The sequence below is a fragment of the Rattus norvegicus genome, chromosome 2 (genome assembly GCF_036323735.1).
Source record: "Rattus norvegicus strain BN/NHsdMcwi chromosome 2, GRCr8, whole genome shotgun sequence".
Taxonomy (NCBI): domain Eukaryota; kingdom Metazoa; phylum Chordata; class Mammalia; order Rodentia; family Muridae; genus Rattus; species Rattus norvegicus.
Window position 1 is genome coordinate 146,931,452 of NC_086020.1, and position 15,461 is coordinate 146,946,912.

Below are 15,461 nucleotides of genomic sequence, written 5' to 3' on the forward strand. Positions count from 1 at the left end.
TGAAGGCTTGGCCCATTTCCTGACCTTGTCCTTAAATCCTGCTATCATGGCTCATCCAAGGTCATATATGCTTAGCTCTGAAACAAACTGTCAAAGATCTTGATTCTCTTTGAAATGCTAATGACTTGTGTGTTTATATAGTCACTAAATCATAGATCTCTGAAGCCATCCGTATGTAGATTCCTGGTATTTCTGTTAATTTTTTTCTGCATAGACAAAGTAATTATCTGTTTTAGTTATGAGCACAGGCATTATGTTCATTTCTCCCTCACACCATTACAGTTCAATAGGAATTGCCCTCTACAAGGTACTGTGGAACCACAGAGGAAAAGTCTCTATTCAGGATGACGTTTTTGTAATAAGTATTGAAATCACTTCAATTATTCAGACCTAAAGCATTTTTTTTACTGTGATGACTATAAGGAAGGCTTTAATCTGGGGAATTTGTCCTCAAAAACCCCACCTGAGACTTTCTGATCCTCTTTAGAGTCAGCCTGGTTTTGATGGGGATGACAAAGGGATCCAGAAGTAAATGGGATGGCCATAGCCATCTGCTTTCTGGGAATTCAGTTGGAGCTGCCAGTAGGAAATACAAGTGAGCCATGAGCTGCCCTGTCACCAGCATAAGGAGGACTCTGAACACACACAGGCCTGTTGGAGGGCATGGTACAGCATGGACACAGATCAGGCAGGACTGGTGTGAGTGTGGCTTTCTGTGAGCAGATCCACAGTGTGAGAGCATATGAGGAGACAAAGATTGCAGGCGTCAACCAATTTAGCACCAGACATACATGGAGGACAGAAGATGAAGCAGAGTGAGAGCAAACTAAACTTATACATCCAGTATTATGTGCCTGTCTATAGAAGAGGTTCATAACTCACAGACAGAAAAAGAAGGAAGGAAGGAGTTGCCCAGACATCCCTAAACCAGACAGATTCATAGTGGTCTCTCTGCCTTGTGGATGGAACCAGGGCACAAGCCAGAGCTTCACTGCCTCTACAGTGGGCTACAGTAGTCGGCTGTTGTCAACAGTGTTTCCAAGGCAAGTGAGGGGATTGTTAACAGTCACTGTACCACCAGACCATGACATGGAGCAAGCTTGGTTAATGGAGAAATTCATAGGAGACCTTTGTGCTTTCATTAGGTTATCACGCAGTATGCCAATTAAGAAGGAGTACCAGTTTTGAGACAATAAAACAGTTCGCAGCATCTGTTTTACTCAGCAAGTTCTGTATACGCCATTCTCACAACTTTCCTGTGAGCTGGGAAATGTTATGTCGGGTTTAGGATTAAGGCCCAGAGGTTCAGAGTTTAACTCTGTGGCTTAGGTTACACAGCTCATTTTAATCCAGCCAGCCAGATGGAGAGCTCATATGGTAAAAACATACAGTAAACAGGCTCTCTAACTACCTCGGACCTTTGGCTGATTGTTTAAGCTCTTCAATTTTCCACATGGAAATAAAATACAAAATATATTGTCTAGAAAGTCTTTGTAATTATATAAACATCATTTCCATTTCACAAGGTTAATAAAGAAGGAATTGGCTATAGGAAATTTCTTTATATGTCTAATTCATGAAAGTTCACAAAATAAACAGATTTTTAATATTAACTTCTTGGCATTAAGATTTCTAATTAAAATATAAGTGAATTTTTTATCTTTTTATCATATATGATCTTTGAGAATAAGTGAGATTATGATTTGTTTTCAAAATTAAAGAAAACTTTCTGCATTCTTTCATGTTGCTACATCATGATAATGAGAAATTTACATACATTGTAACTCACCCTGAACTGCATCTTCTGGATGACAGCCTAGAAGTTCCTGGTGTACTTCTTTAATCCCCAGGATGCTGTTCTTTAGAAACCAAACCGTATTGCTCCAAGCTCTCTGCATTGCCCTGTGTGGTCAGGGGTTACCGAGGACTCAGCATGAGCTCAGGAGTTCCGTTAGTGTGCCGTTTCCTGATTACTTGGGACCTGGGTTAGCAGTGACTTACAGAGTTCCTAGAGCAGCTGCTCCTCAGGTGCACACAAGCCCTGGAGACATATAACCTATGTAGAAATCCCAGGTATTTAGTGAATCTGGTGTGTGTGTGTGTGTGTGTGTGTGTGTGTGTGTGTGTGTGTGTGTGTGTCTGTGTGTGTGTGTGCGGCTGTTCAGAGTTCAAGAGCAGTTTAGTTCCTCTTGTCACCTTGACTTTGCCAATCTTTCATATTCTCAGGGTTTCTTGGCAGTGGATGAAGAATGCTTTGAAGTTATCGTTTGTCAGACTCCCAGACCACCTAGAATTTGCCAGAACTTTCTATGCTTATTGTCTTGTTATCCACCTCATGACAATAAGGCCAGTCCACTCTATAGTGTCTCTAGAAAAATATTTTTCATCAGCCGCATTGGCTTGTTCATCTGTTTTGCCATGTATCAGTGATTCTGAATTTCCAAGCAGTCTGTGATCAGTCCCTGAGCTGTAAGAATAGACCTGGGTCCATTTGAAGCCTTTATACTGAGAGGATCTTAAATGAGACTCACTATTTAAATGTTTGTTTCAATAAAACTGGATCATAGGATAAAGTGAAGCAGAGTAAAGAGTGTATTCATTCCTTCCTCTTCCCATTCACAAGCTGTGAGTAGAGTCCACAACACCCTTTACTCTGTTCCAGCCAAATGCTACATCATTCTTAGACAAAAACCTGAATGTGGATTTATTGACGATTCCAGTTAGCTCTGAATGCTATGTTCAAAACAATGGCTCACTAAAACTATTTCTGTGTGTTTACAAAATGGTGCTTGCAAAGAAACAGTTGCCTATATTTGGGACATCCTACTATTTTAAGAGCTTGACTTTTTATTGCTTACAAGTTTGACTGCAGCATGTATGTATATACATGTGCAAACATTCTACTAAGCATACATGTATACACATGTGCATTCTACCAAGCATACACTTGTACACATGCACAAATGTACTACTAAATATACATGTGTACATATGTACACATTTAACTAAGCATACACACATATGCATGCACATATTCCACTGATCATACACATGTATACATAGTCACATTTTACTAAGCATATATGTGAACACATGAACACACTCTAGGAAAATCTGACTTGTAAAGTTTCTGTTCCATAAATTTCAAAATGATAAATTTAGAATCATATATATGTATGTATATCTGAACTTTCTGTTTTATAAAAAACACAATTTTTACCATTTTAAAATAAACAACCTTGTGATAGTGACTGTGTTACAGAATAATAGTTAAAATACTTAAGATGTAATGTTAATATAAAAGTTAGAAAAATAAGCTTGTATATATTCATTATAAAGTAAAAACTAAATTCTAAGGTGGAAAAAAGATTATATGATTAATTCTCTTTACCATCTAGATATCTGTGCTAGAAATATGTATTTGCTAGTTTTGCTGGCAAAGGAGAATCAGCTAGCAGATCTGTAACTAGTCTGTTATGCAGTAATTACAGAGGTGGGTACGATGCCAGTTGCCAGGTAGTGGGAACAGAGGAAACATGAATGGCGTCGGAATGGCTACGATCAATGAGGGTGAGCTTTATGAGACAGAGGGTGGTGGCGTGGTTCCACTGTAAACGTCAAGCGGTAGTGTTCTGGTTCCTGAAGCTTATGTAGGAGTTAGATGGGTAGACTGAGAGCAGTCAGTGTGGACAGAAACTCATAAATATTCATAAAAAGAGAACCCACTAAGAAACTTGTCTCCTTAGAAACCTTATGTCCAGTCAGAAAGAAACTTATTTCTTTAAGTACATGGAAATGGAATAAGCCTGAAGCTTTGAAAAATACTGCCACCTATAAAGCTTCCCTGGGAATTCAGACAAGAGGAGTGGAAATCACATTTTAAAACACCTCTAGGTAATTTTAATTCCCACCTGGTGATTATGTGGGAACCAGACTTCAAACCAGATTGGAATCATACTCAAATGTGCCCAATCCCTGACCTTCCATTCATTCATTTATAATGATGAGTGAGCTTCTTATTTAGACACTTAACGTAATCATATCTTCTGACAAAGCTCATTCATTGAATGCCTGCTGTGGGCCAGGCATTGTTTTGTGTGGTAGGAACCTAGAAGGGAACTAAGAGATACCTTCTTCTCTCCTGACACCTCCCCTCCCAAAGAGGTCAAAGGAAGGAAACCCTTGTAGTAGAAAATTAAATATAACATCAGTAAAGCACTTATCACAGTGTGTCATGCCAGTGATAGGGAATTACTACTAATAATCATGTTCGTATAGTTAACTAGGATGATAACGTGAAATTGAATAATATATTCAGTTATAATGAAGCCTGATAATTCTGTAATGTAACCAGAATGCCTCATCTAAAACAAACAAGTGATAGTCAAACAGCCCCAAAATTAGTAACTGGAATACGTCCTTGGAACGGCAATTCTAAGCCAACCTTCGTTATGCTTTTTTTGGAACAAAGGTATCTATAAGTGACTGCTGCAAGGATGCACTCAGTATCAAATTTACCAGCTACTTAGACATTTTCCAGTCCCTGCTTCAGACCAACTAAGGGCTACTTCAAATGCCCGTGCATCCATTCCTATCTTATGAGCCCTCTGCAGGTCAGCTCCGGTAATGCAGGAGTGGCCACAGTCACTGGCTTTCCTAAGGGTTAGGATCCACTCTGAGTGGTAAACTTCCACCAACACAAGGTGCTCATAATTTGTGACAGCTGCATTCTATCCACATGTAGGTTTTCACTGTATTTTATTTGATGAGACTAATTGAGATCGAGTTTTATTGGCATACTGTCATTATTGTGTCAAGTCGGAGAACAATTTCTTCATCCTGAATGCCTTTATGAATGCAATAGCCTTAAGTAATTACTATAGTATACAGTGACATAAACATATCAGTAACTTCCTAAAGTAAGCACCAAATGGCCTTCTGGAAACTCATTTTAATTTACAGCAATGAATGCAAAGAGGAAGGATATAACTAACTTTCAATCGTTTAGAACTCTGCTAAATTTATAACAATTCTTCTATCTGCTCTGGGATTCCATGCCCTGTATCTGACTGTGTGCAACAGAATACAAATTTGACTAGAATATTCTTGGAGAGAAGTTGAAGTTTAATGTATGATCACCATGTAGGACTGCCCCTGTCATGGCCCTGCCCTGGCCTCTAGCGCACAAAGAGAAAGCCTGAAATCAGATGCTGTTTGGAGTTTTGCTGAGAGACAGATGCCACTGGGCCCAGTTTTACATGTGGATCCAGGTTGTTATTAGTGTGACACAGGGTGCTTTTTATTGCCTGAGGGCAGCTGCTTTGCATTGGTATAGGTTTGGAGTTTGGAGGCAAAAGACTTACTCTAGGATACTTCATTAGACAAGCGTCACAGAGCTGTCAGAGTAACTAAGCATGGCATTCACATATCAGTGTGAGCTATGCTGTTAGCAATTCTTCCCAGTGAGTCGGTGTTTGTATTAAACAGTCACACTCTTCTTACTAGAAACTTGTACACACGCAGAGCTGTCACGTAGGCTGCATGCTCAACTATGGCATAGTCCTTTAGGACCTTAAACTTTCATATTAAACAATGTCATTTACACATAGTAGATCCCTGGATTCTCTCCATCGAATGCAGTAGCACCACCCCAGTCCTGCCTGCTGACAGCCCATCCCATGTTGCCGGGCATAGTTAATTTTAATAATTCTGTGGCATTTCCTGAGACATATTCTGTCTGTCTTCACATTCCAGCCTTTTTCTGGGGAAGGTTAATTTCCATTGCTCAGCGCCTCACAAGCATGGGATGGGCTTGTAGAGCATTGAACCTTTCTTCTGAGAAACCCACATCAAGTGACGAGGCCAAATGCTGTCTCTTCTGTGCTCGAAAGACAATGTAATCATCACCTCTCACAACCCACAAGATCTGATAAATGCTCTGGCTGTAGCACTCAGTGATCCCCGGGGACTTCTGTGTCTGCTCGGATGATAGGCCCTTATAGTCTGTTAACACTTGAGAACAAACGTTTCGAGCGTACATGACACAGCAGTTACACAGTGTGTGTCTCAGACAGTTTTCTAGGATTGAGTCACAAAGGTGGAGACTGAGTGACCACAAACAATTGTCTGTACTGAGATATTTAAGACGTTAAACCGCAAGTATTCTAGATGCCAAACTTTGAAAACCCTCTGGAGGTGTTAATGCATAGTCTGCCTGCTAGATTTTGGGAAAAACAATGACCTAGCACATGTCTGTATACTAAAATCTTCTTAGACTAAATTAAAGACAGAATTAAATAGAAATAAAGGAAGAAATGAATGATAAATGAAGAATAAATGATAGTTGTGTAAGTATCAATTTGGAATTGAGGCTTGCCATTAAAATTTGCTTTTTGTTTTAATTTCCAGCCAATGTTTTCAGTTGCACCAAGCTTAGCCACCAATGCATCAGCAGCCTTTAATCCCTACCTGGGGCCTGTTTCCCCAAGCCTGGTTCCAGCAGAGATCTTGCCGACTGCACCAATGTTGGTCACGGGGAATCCTGGAGTTCCGGTGCCAGCAGCTGCTGCAGCTGCTGCACAGAAGTTAATGCGGACAGACAGACTGGAGGTAGGCTGAAGAGTTGGCCCTTCATGGTTTCCATTACAGTTCTTAAAGTGTTTATGGCCAGAATGGCTTTGAAACTGAAAGGACATGACCTGGTCCAGTATTTGTACTATTTTGTTAGGATATAGTTATGCTGTTTTGGTTAATATAACAGTTACAAAAACCAACAGCATCGTGTTTAGGTTCTTAGATGAGGACTAGGAACTGGGATCAGGGTGTCTCTTATTTCACTTTGTCTCAGTATCCTTAAAATCTTGCACATGGTGCTAATTCTCATACATCAAAGATTTAGGAAAAATATTTGGCACAGTTGTTTCTGGATGTTTATTGTAGAGATCAATACAATACAATGTTTATGGCCGTGAACAAACGGTTGAAGTGCAGAGCATCTCATAAACATGGAAGACAGTGGCTAGTGTGCAGGAGCGATTCTAAAACTCTCTGAAGATGTTGTCATAAGCTCCGAGTCCTTTCATTGAGACAGGCGCTTTTGTGAAATATGCCCTGATAAAAACACGTTTTAGTAGACCGTCACTTGATTGTCATAGTCTTGGAGTTGAGGATGAGTGCATGCTTTATGGTTGCTGACTGAAAAGGAAATTAGAGATATGGTTCTAGTTTGAAATTACTGTTCAGAATTTTAGCATGGCATGCATTAACAGGCTTGATAAACAGTTTCTGTAGGAAAATGGCCTATTAAGTAAAACCCCACACTGAATGGCCTCTCCTGTCTGTCTGCTTAGGAAGGGCCTGGGGCTGAGATGGCCTGCGTGTACTAATTATGGGGAAAGCAAAGTAGAGTGTACTTGAAGGGTGCCCAGTCTAATAACTTTCTAGGTTATCAGAAATATAATAAAATATTTATTCATTAAAGTTTATTGAAAGAATTAGAAAGGGTATCATATTGCAGCTTTTTTGTCAGGATGTGCCAGATGTAGCCATCACATCTCCTGCACTTAGAAACAACCTGACAGGAAAGATGCTGTCATTACCATTGTGTTACAGAGGAGTCATGGCAGAGAAAGGAATGGCAGGTAGCCTGTCCTTGCCATAAAGATACAATCTGCTGTTTGGCTTCTCCTTATTCAAATATAGTAATTCTCTAACAAAAGCTGTCTGCAAATGAAATAGGGTGGCGTTTGAAACAAATTTCTTCCTCTGAATCTCCCAAAGAAAAATCGGGATTCTTGTTGTTGTTGTTTTTTTTTTTTTTTTTTTTTTTTGTTCTTTTTTTCGGAGCTGGGGACCGAACCCAGGGCCTTGCGCTTCCTAGGCAAGGGCTCTACCACTGAGCTAAATCCCCAACCCCTAAAACTCGGGATTCTTAATGCATGACTGTTAATTGATTAATGGGACTCAAATAGTCTGAGAGTAATGTCCACATATTAATTATTAATAGGTAATAATATTAAAAACATTAAGAGAATGGACTTAAAGCTGCATGCTCAAAACTCTGTTCATTCCCTTGAATGTTTTGGTAGATTTCTAGTAGCTGTATTTTGTGATTTTGTTTTCCTTCCCATGAAGAGCTGTTTGTATGTTTTGTCATCTGCCTTTACTACTGCTAGAACAATTTCTCCTGCATTATATGCATTCCTGATTGCAGTGGGCATGCCCTTGCTTCTGTTGACAGAATCTGAGTCATTGTCACAGTCACAGTTGGGGCCTGAAATGGAAACATGCTTGTGTCTCTTTCTGCTCTGCAGTGAGATTCCAGAGCTTAAACACACACACACACACACACACACACACACACACACACACACACACACACACACACACAGAGACATACACACACAGACAGACATACACACACAGACATACACACTCACACACACACAGACACACACATACACACACACATACATACACACATGCACACACACACAGACACACACAGATACACACACACAGACATACACACACACACAGACATACACACACACACAGACATACACACACACACACACACACACACACACACACACACAGACATACACACACACGAGAAAACTAAAAATCCTGGTGCTCCTTGGAGCACTGGAGGGTGAAAGGAGTGCCCACAATTCTTTTCTCAAGGTTAACATTCTGGTTATTTAGATATTAAAGCCACGTTCCACCTTAAATTGAATTTTCATTTTCTTCTGAGGTAAAATTGATCTAAATCAGCTAGGATCTTGGCTTTGTTCTCTTGTTACATATTTTCCTCCATTTCTACAATTTGTCACACAATAAAGAGATTTCAAATGCTTCTGAATAAGTGTATATAATCACTTAGAAGAACTAGCACTGACAGTGCCAAAAGGAATACAAAGGTTTGAAGCTGGAAAATAGGAACCCAGGAGACACTGCTTGTGAGGCAGCTAACTACATGAGCTTGGTTCGTCAGACCAGCTTCACGCAGCCTATATGTAATATTTGAGGATTTGCCTGATTTATGTTTAATGTCATAGAGCACTTAAATCATGCACTGGTTTTTAACAGCAGTTGCAATAGGTGTCAAAACACTTACTTCTTAAATGTGTGTGTATAGAAAGTGCACGTCACAGACGCACAGCTTCTGTACCAGTATGCTCATCCACTCATTGTTGGATATTCTTAGGAAGATTGTATGTTCTGTACTATCAAGCTCAGATTGGTTTTCTCTGAAAGTGAGGCCAATCCGTTAGTCACTATTAATTTAATGCTCAAGAGCATCATAAGAAATTATTACAGTGTTTACAAATATTAGAAATTGCTGATCTTTAGGTCGTGCCTGTGCTTCATTACAAAGCATTGGTAGCAGTAGAAATCATTGACTTATTGTAAAGAATCACAGCCATTTTCTCATGGTGCAAAATAACCGCATGAACGTGTCTGTTCTGCGATCTCTAGTAGAGAAGTATACTGCACGTCCTTCAAGTTAATGGTACTGTGGATGTCCGTGAAGCCTTTTACGTGTTGTCTATTACCAAGGACAAAAAGTGTTCTCCTAAGAATAAAACTGAACTCATAACTGCTGCCCTGTAACTTTAAATGTCAACCCATCAACCTGCTAATAAATTAACTAGTCACAAAAAGGTGCATTCCTGAACTGAGATTTTAGGGTAAGATCATGACGTAAGTCATAACAATCTAGAAGAATAGTTTAAACATTTGTTAGCATTCCTCTTGGGGACATGGTGCAGGATAGTCTAGACTCGTGGGCACTGGGATCACTTGGGGTAGTAGTACAAGTGTAGGACCTCATCCATATAGACTTTGTAGGTCAGTGGTGTGGCTCTCGGGAATTATTTTCACTTATTAGACAAGTGACTATAAAGGCTTCTAGGCACTTGCTGTGTAACTCCCAACTTCTCACCACTTCTTCAAGCACAGTTATGAGTGACTGAACTGAAAACATACTTCTGTTACAGCACCTACTTTTGCACAGATTTCTAAATTGGTGAAGGAATTTAGATACTGTGACACTTATTAAAGTAGTTCATACTGCCTGGAGTAACCAAACACTCCTTAGTGACTGCATATTTCAGAGACTTACTAAGACATTAGATAGCTATTTGGTTAATTGAATGCACCATTTCATGTCATCACCCTTTGTGAGAAGAACATGCTAAATTTCAAGCAAGCTGTGCAAACTTCTTGCCTCCTCCTGTTTTCAGGTGGGGCTTCTTATGAAATAAACAACTCTTTTTCTGTGAAAGCATTGTTTTTTTTTAAGTAATCGTAATACAAGTTTTTACTGAAACACAAGCAGCTGCTAATTCTTTACGTATAGGCAAAATTTAATCTCATTCCTATAACTTGGACAAAGAGTAGCATTTGAAAGCCAAGTAGAAGAAACGAGAATATCTAGATTTGTGTGTTAGTGAGCTTGATGAACTTAGTATTATATTAAAACAAAAGTTTCCCCAGATATTAATGGTTCTTCAGTTAAGCTTTTATTGTTCTTCCAGAGACTAGATTTTGGTTCCAGCGATGGCTGGCGATGTGCGATGGCTCACAGCTGCCTGCAAGTCCACGGCCAAGGGGCTCTGATACCCTTTTACACTCCCTGTGGGCACCACATTCATGTGCACAAACCCACACACAGACAGCTAGTTATAAATAAAAAGCTTTATATTCACTAAAGATTAAAAAAGCAGCAACTCTTTGTGTGTGTGTGTGTGTGTGTGTGTGTGTGTGTGTGTGTGTGTTCTAGAATCGAACAAATGCTTTTAACAGGAAAAGTTTATTGGTCAATTCCTTTCAATTTGTATTTCTGTAGAGGATACATTGCTCCTGCCTGTCTAATACATTACCATCACTAACACTTTAAAGAAATTTTAAAAGTGTACAATTTTTAAATCATCGATAAACTATGTAATATCTCTCCAAAGTATGCTCATGCCTCTTTTAAACATCTAATAATATTTTCCTGGCACTTACTAATTTTTATAATTAATTTGTTTGCCCAAAAGGTTTTTAACTTGTAATTTACTTTAATATCAGGTAATTACTAACTTTGGCCTGCCTGCTCATTTCCTACTCTTTTGCTAACTTTTCATTTAAATGAATATTTAAATTTCTCTTTATTTACAGTTATTTTGAAAGAGCAATGAAACATCTCTGGAGTTGTAGACTTTAACGTGTTGATGGCTTCGATGCTGTGCCTGTGTTCTTGTTCTTTTGGATTTGTGCAGCCTTTCCTGGAGTGACCTGAAATGGACTTAATACTTATTTTGCTGGTCATTCCTTCATACTCATAGTTAATTTTGAAGGCATGTAGTTAAATGACATATTTATACATGTATACAATATAATGGTGTGTACTGCACACACAGTATGATGATATTATAGGTATGTTGTGCCTTCTGGACTAAAAGATGATGATGCCCACATTATAAATTAAAAAATAAAATGCCTATGGGATTTTAACAGAAATCCTGCAAGATATTTAAATAATAGAGTTTTTGTTTGTTTTAGAAAAATGAATCAAAATTTATCCATTAGATAGTCAACTGAAACTAGCTTAAGAAGATAATTATAAACATTCCTATGATTGAACCATGTGGTTCACCAGAACTTTAAATTTGGAGAACTTAATTCATTTATTGAAAATACAAGCAGTTTCTTTTTTTTCTTATATTCTTTTTACAATAAAAATCAGAGTCATACTCAAATACTGATTATCAAGAATTACTTCAAGTGTTACTTTTTTCTGTTTTTTTTTTTTTTTGCCGTGGTTTCACTGGAACTCAGAATGTAAACCTGGTAGGTTTTTCACTGAGAGACTCCCCTATCCCAAGGTGTAATGGTTAGAGGTGTGTGACAGCTCAGAGATTTCACCACCAGGAATGCCTTTTAAAGTTAAGGTGATCATGAGCTTAATAGAAGTGAAGTTCTTGGGACTTGGTCCCAAAACATTAAGGTCAACCAAGTCCCTGGCCACCATTATGATTATTTTCCCATTTCTGCTTTTCAGTGTTATTTTCTCAATATTGCTGAGTTTATTGCACAGATGTGACGAAAACAAACATGTGCCCTCTAAAGGGTCTCTTCTGAAAGGCTGTGCAGTCACTGTCCAGCTTTAAAGAGTTCTATCATTGGCATGACTTTCCTCAGGCCCCCCAGCTGTCACCATCTAATGAGACATGGAAATCTTACTATTGTTTTAAAATATGTTTGTTACATATTTTAGAATGAAGACTAAACTGTGTAACTGCTTATATTAGATAGATTTGAATGCTGTGTACAAGCTCTTTTCCTTACACTAATTAGTACTTATGTTTTAATTGCTGTTGATACTGTTTTCATTTTCTGAAAGTGGTTTTATTTTGAATCTATAATCAGTAAAAATAACATGAAACAATTCCAAAGTAGCAAACTCCATCCGCTTTGTGCTTTGTCACTACTATCCTGTTTATTTAACCAAAATATTTAGCATTCTGTATTCATATTTTTTTTTTGGAAATTGGCAGCTTTTTTGTATTGACTATTTAATGTTTATAATTGTCCTACAAAAGTTTTATGAGAAATAGTATTTATAATGTTTTGGTGAATATTGCAGGGGAAATGCTACATTTTATATTAAAGGCAACTTTTGTCCATTTCCCATTACAGTGTATGATTAACCTATTTAATGTTAACAGGCAGCGTAAGATTCACATTGTTCTTTTTTGATTGAATCTGATTTTGCTTGTGGCTCAGTCTGATCGTCTCTATTGAGGGTTAAGAAATCAAACTACAGGAAATACTTAAAATTTTTGATCCACAAATTTTATTTCTATATATTTACATTAAAAAGTCATCCAAAATGCTTATTATTATATTTCCTTTGCAAAATTATTGGTAATATGAAAAGAATGGGAATAATCTCGGGTTCCATTTAAGAGTCACCCATGCTATGGCCAACGTTTGGTATCTGAGGTGAAATCAGAAATGATGACTGTGACCTCATATAGAAAATGTTGAAACTGCTAAGGCATTGCTTTCTACAAAAGGAAACCAAGTTGTCCTGTGATCACAGCCATGTAAAAATTTGTGTAGACAGAAAACTGCACTAAAGGAAAATAGATGGAGAATATTGCTTGGATTATTTTTTTTTTAATTTTGTCCATTTGGTGGTAAGTTTCTTAAGTTCTCATCCAGTTTTAAATTATGAGATTAAGTACATTGAAATTTTTTAAAAAATTAATTTACCAATGTAAACTACATCAAAAACGTTTGTCCTGTCTTAATGAGGTTGGTAAACCCAGACTAAAATTTCCTCAGTGTTTTCAGAAAATGAAACAGAGCATGTCTATATTTAGCAGTCAGCAAATAAACCCCATTCCACTGGTGGTGACTGTTAGGAGAAACTGTGATTTAAAGTTGGCTTCGTTCAGTCTTCAGCATTCCAGAGTCCATCTACCATCTGCCAGACTTGCCCTGCAGCCTCTCACTCGTTAAACTTCTGCAAGAAACTTTCTCCTACACTATTTTCCTAAACTCAAAAACTGCAGCAAAAATGACCAATGGACCTAAAAATCTTAGGAGAGCCTGTTTCCCCAGTGCACTCTCGGCGGATTCCTGGTTATCAACTCCAATTAACTCTTTGTACAACACACCCTGTGTGCATTCCACCAAAGAGTGACGTGTAAATTGTAGTCCAGCAGTCCTTAAACCACAGAAACCATACGTGCACAAACAGAGCTCACCAATGCACCCTCTTTAGGCCATAGGGCTTCCTGCCGGTGTGGCAAGAGCGACACATAGTGTTAAGTCTTCGGCTGTCGGCCCATCTTCCTCAGATTTAGGAAAGGGGATTACTACTGACACAATAGAGAGCACACCCGGGCCTGCCTGAGCCTCATGTTGGATAAAGCTGCAAAGACAGATTGGCTTAAGCAGGAAGGTGACCTTTCTGTTTACAGCATGTCATAGATTTAGCACAAATTGTATTCTATGGAGACGCACACTCACTGCACAGTAATGTATTATTATTCAGGGTATCTGTTTTCCTGGCCCCAGTGATTAGGTCATAGTTTTGAACAGGCTCCTGGAACCTGTGTTTGGAAGGTCGCAGAACTTCCTTTGGTACTAGCTAGGGGGAGTTATTCTGAACTACAACTTGGTCACATTTGCTTTCTGACTTTTGAGCTGTTAGTTACACATGAGTTTTATTTGTCCCATTCAGGAAAATGAATAATATATTAATAAAACAGTCATTTGTAACTTTCTTAATTATCTGTATAGTTAGTTATTCAGTATACTTTAAAATTGAATAAACTAAGTAAGGCCCTTGCTGTGCTGTGGAATGCAGGTCTTTAGGTAGGTGAAGGTTTCCTGTATTAATTTACAACATGTTTTTTAATATGTAGCCAAACACGAGTTCATATAATATGAACCACTTTCTATAATAATAGGATATTAATAATATAGTAGGGGCTAGGTTTAAATGTGGTCATTTTACTTTTAAAATCATAGCATCTTGTTCTTGCTTAACTAAGAAACAGATGTCCAGTGTTTGCATTTTCCTTGTTTGGCGGGGAGGGTATCCATAAAGTATAAAAACTGTGTCTTTGAAGTATGTGTTGTAAAAATTTGAGATTTGAAGCTTGAGTACAAAGGTATTAAGGTCATTCAGTGTTTTAGATTGCCCTCTGGTGGTCAAAAGATCTAACTCCCAAGTGGATAGACTTGGAAACTTCAATACAACACAAACAGCAAATGAATGGGGAAGAATCCATTTTACCTCTTCCCAGGGATCCCCACAGTGAAATTAACAGATATAATCAAGTACAGAGTAACATAAATGAGTGTCTTTCTCCATCTGCTTTCTACAGCTACCAAGGGAATTTATAGTGCCTAAAAGTGACTCCCGGAGATATTTTGTTTAGAAATGATTTCAAGCTAAATGGTTTTGTTTTTTACTTGGAACTATTTTGTCTTATCTAAAAGTTACAAGTATATAACTTCAGTACTACTTATAAGTCCAGACATTTAACTTCCATTTACTATAAATTAAATGATCTATGTACCTGAATCAGATTTCATTTACATTTTATTATATTTATTCTTCATTTGTCCATGTGTCCGGTCACATGCATGCATGCCCCAGAGTGTATGTTGAGATCAAAGGATGGTTTACAGGAGTAAGTTCTGTCCTCCAGCTGTGTGGTTTCAGGAATCAAGCTCAGGATGTCAGGTGACACAGTATCTCATGGACCCCTGCAGCTGATGTAAGCAGCTGTCCTACCAGCATCCCTTCTCCAGCTCCATGATCTCTAGTCCAGGACAGTGACTTAATCTCTGTGTCTGCAAAGGCTGTTGCACTTTGAAAGAATGTTTGATTGTTTTATAAAATGCTTCCTATTTAGTTTGTCTGATATTTCTCAGTTTTAACAATAGGGAGT

General features: G+C 38.2%; 1 protein-coding gene across 50 annotated transcripts in view; it reads left to right on the forward strand.

Moving 5' to 3' along the window:
* Window positions 1–15,461, forward strand: part of Mbnl1 (muscleblind-like splicing regulator 1) — a 174,567-nt gene that overhangs the window by 141,882 nt on the left and 17,224 nt on the right. For all 50 annotated transcript variants that reach the window (XM_039101827.2, XM_063281382.1, XM_063281386.1 and 47 more), the window contains one exon: window positions 6,409–6,609. In XM_039101827.2, the coding sequence (XP_038957755.1) occupies window positions 6,409–6,609 (201 nt within the window). The remainder of the gene's footprint in view (window positions 1–6,408; window positions 6,610–15,461) is intronic.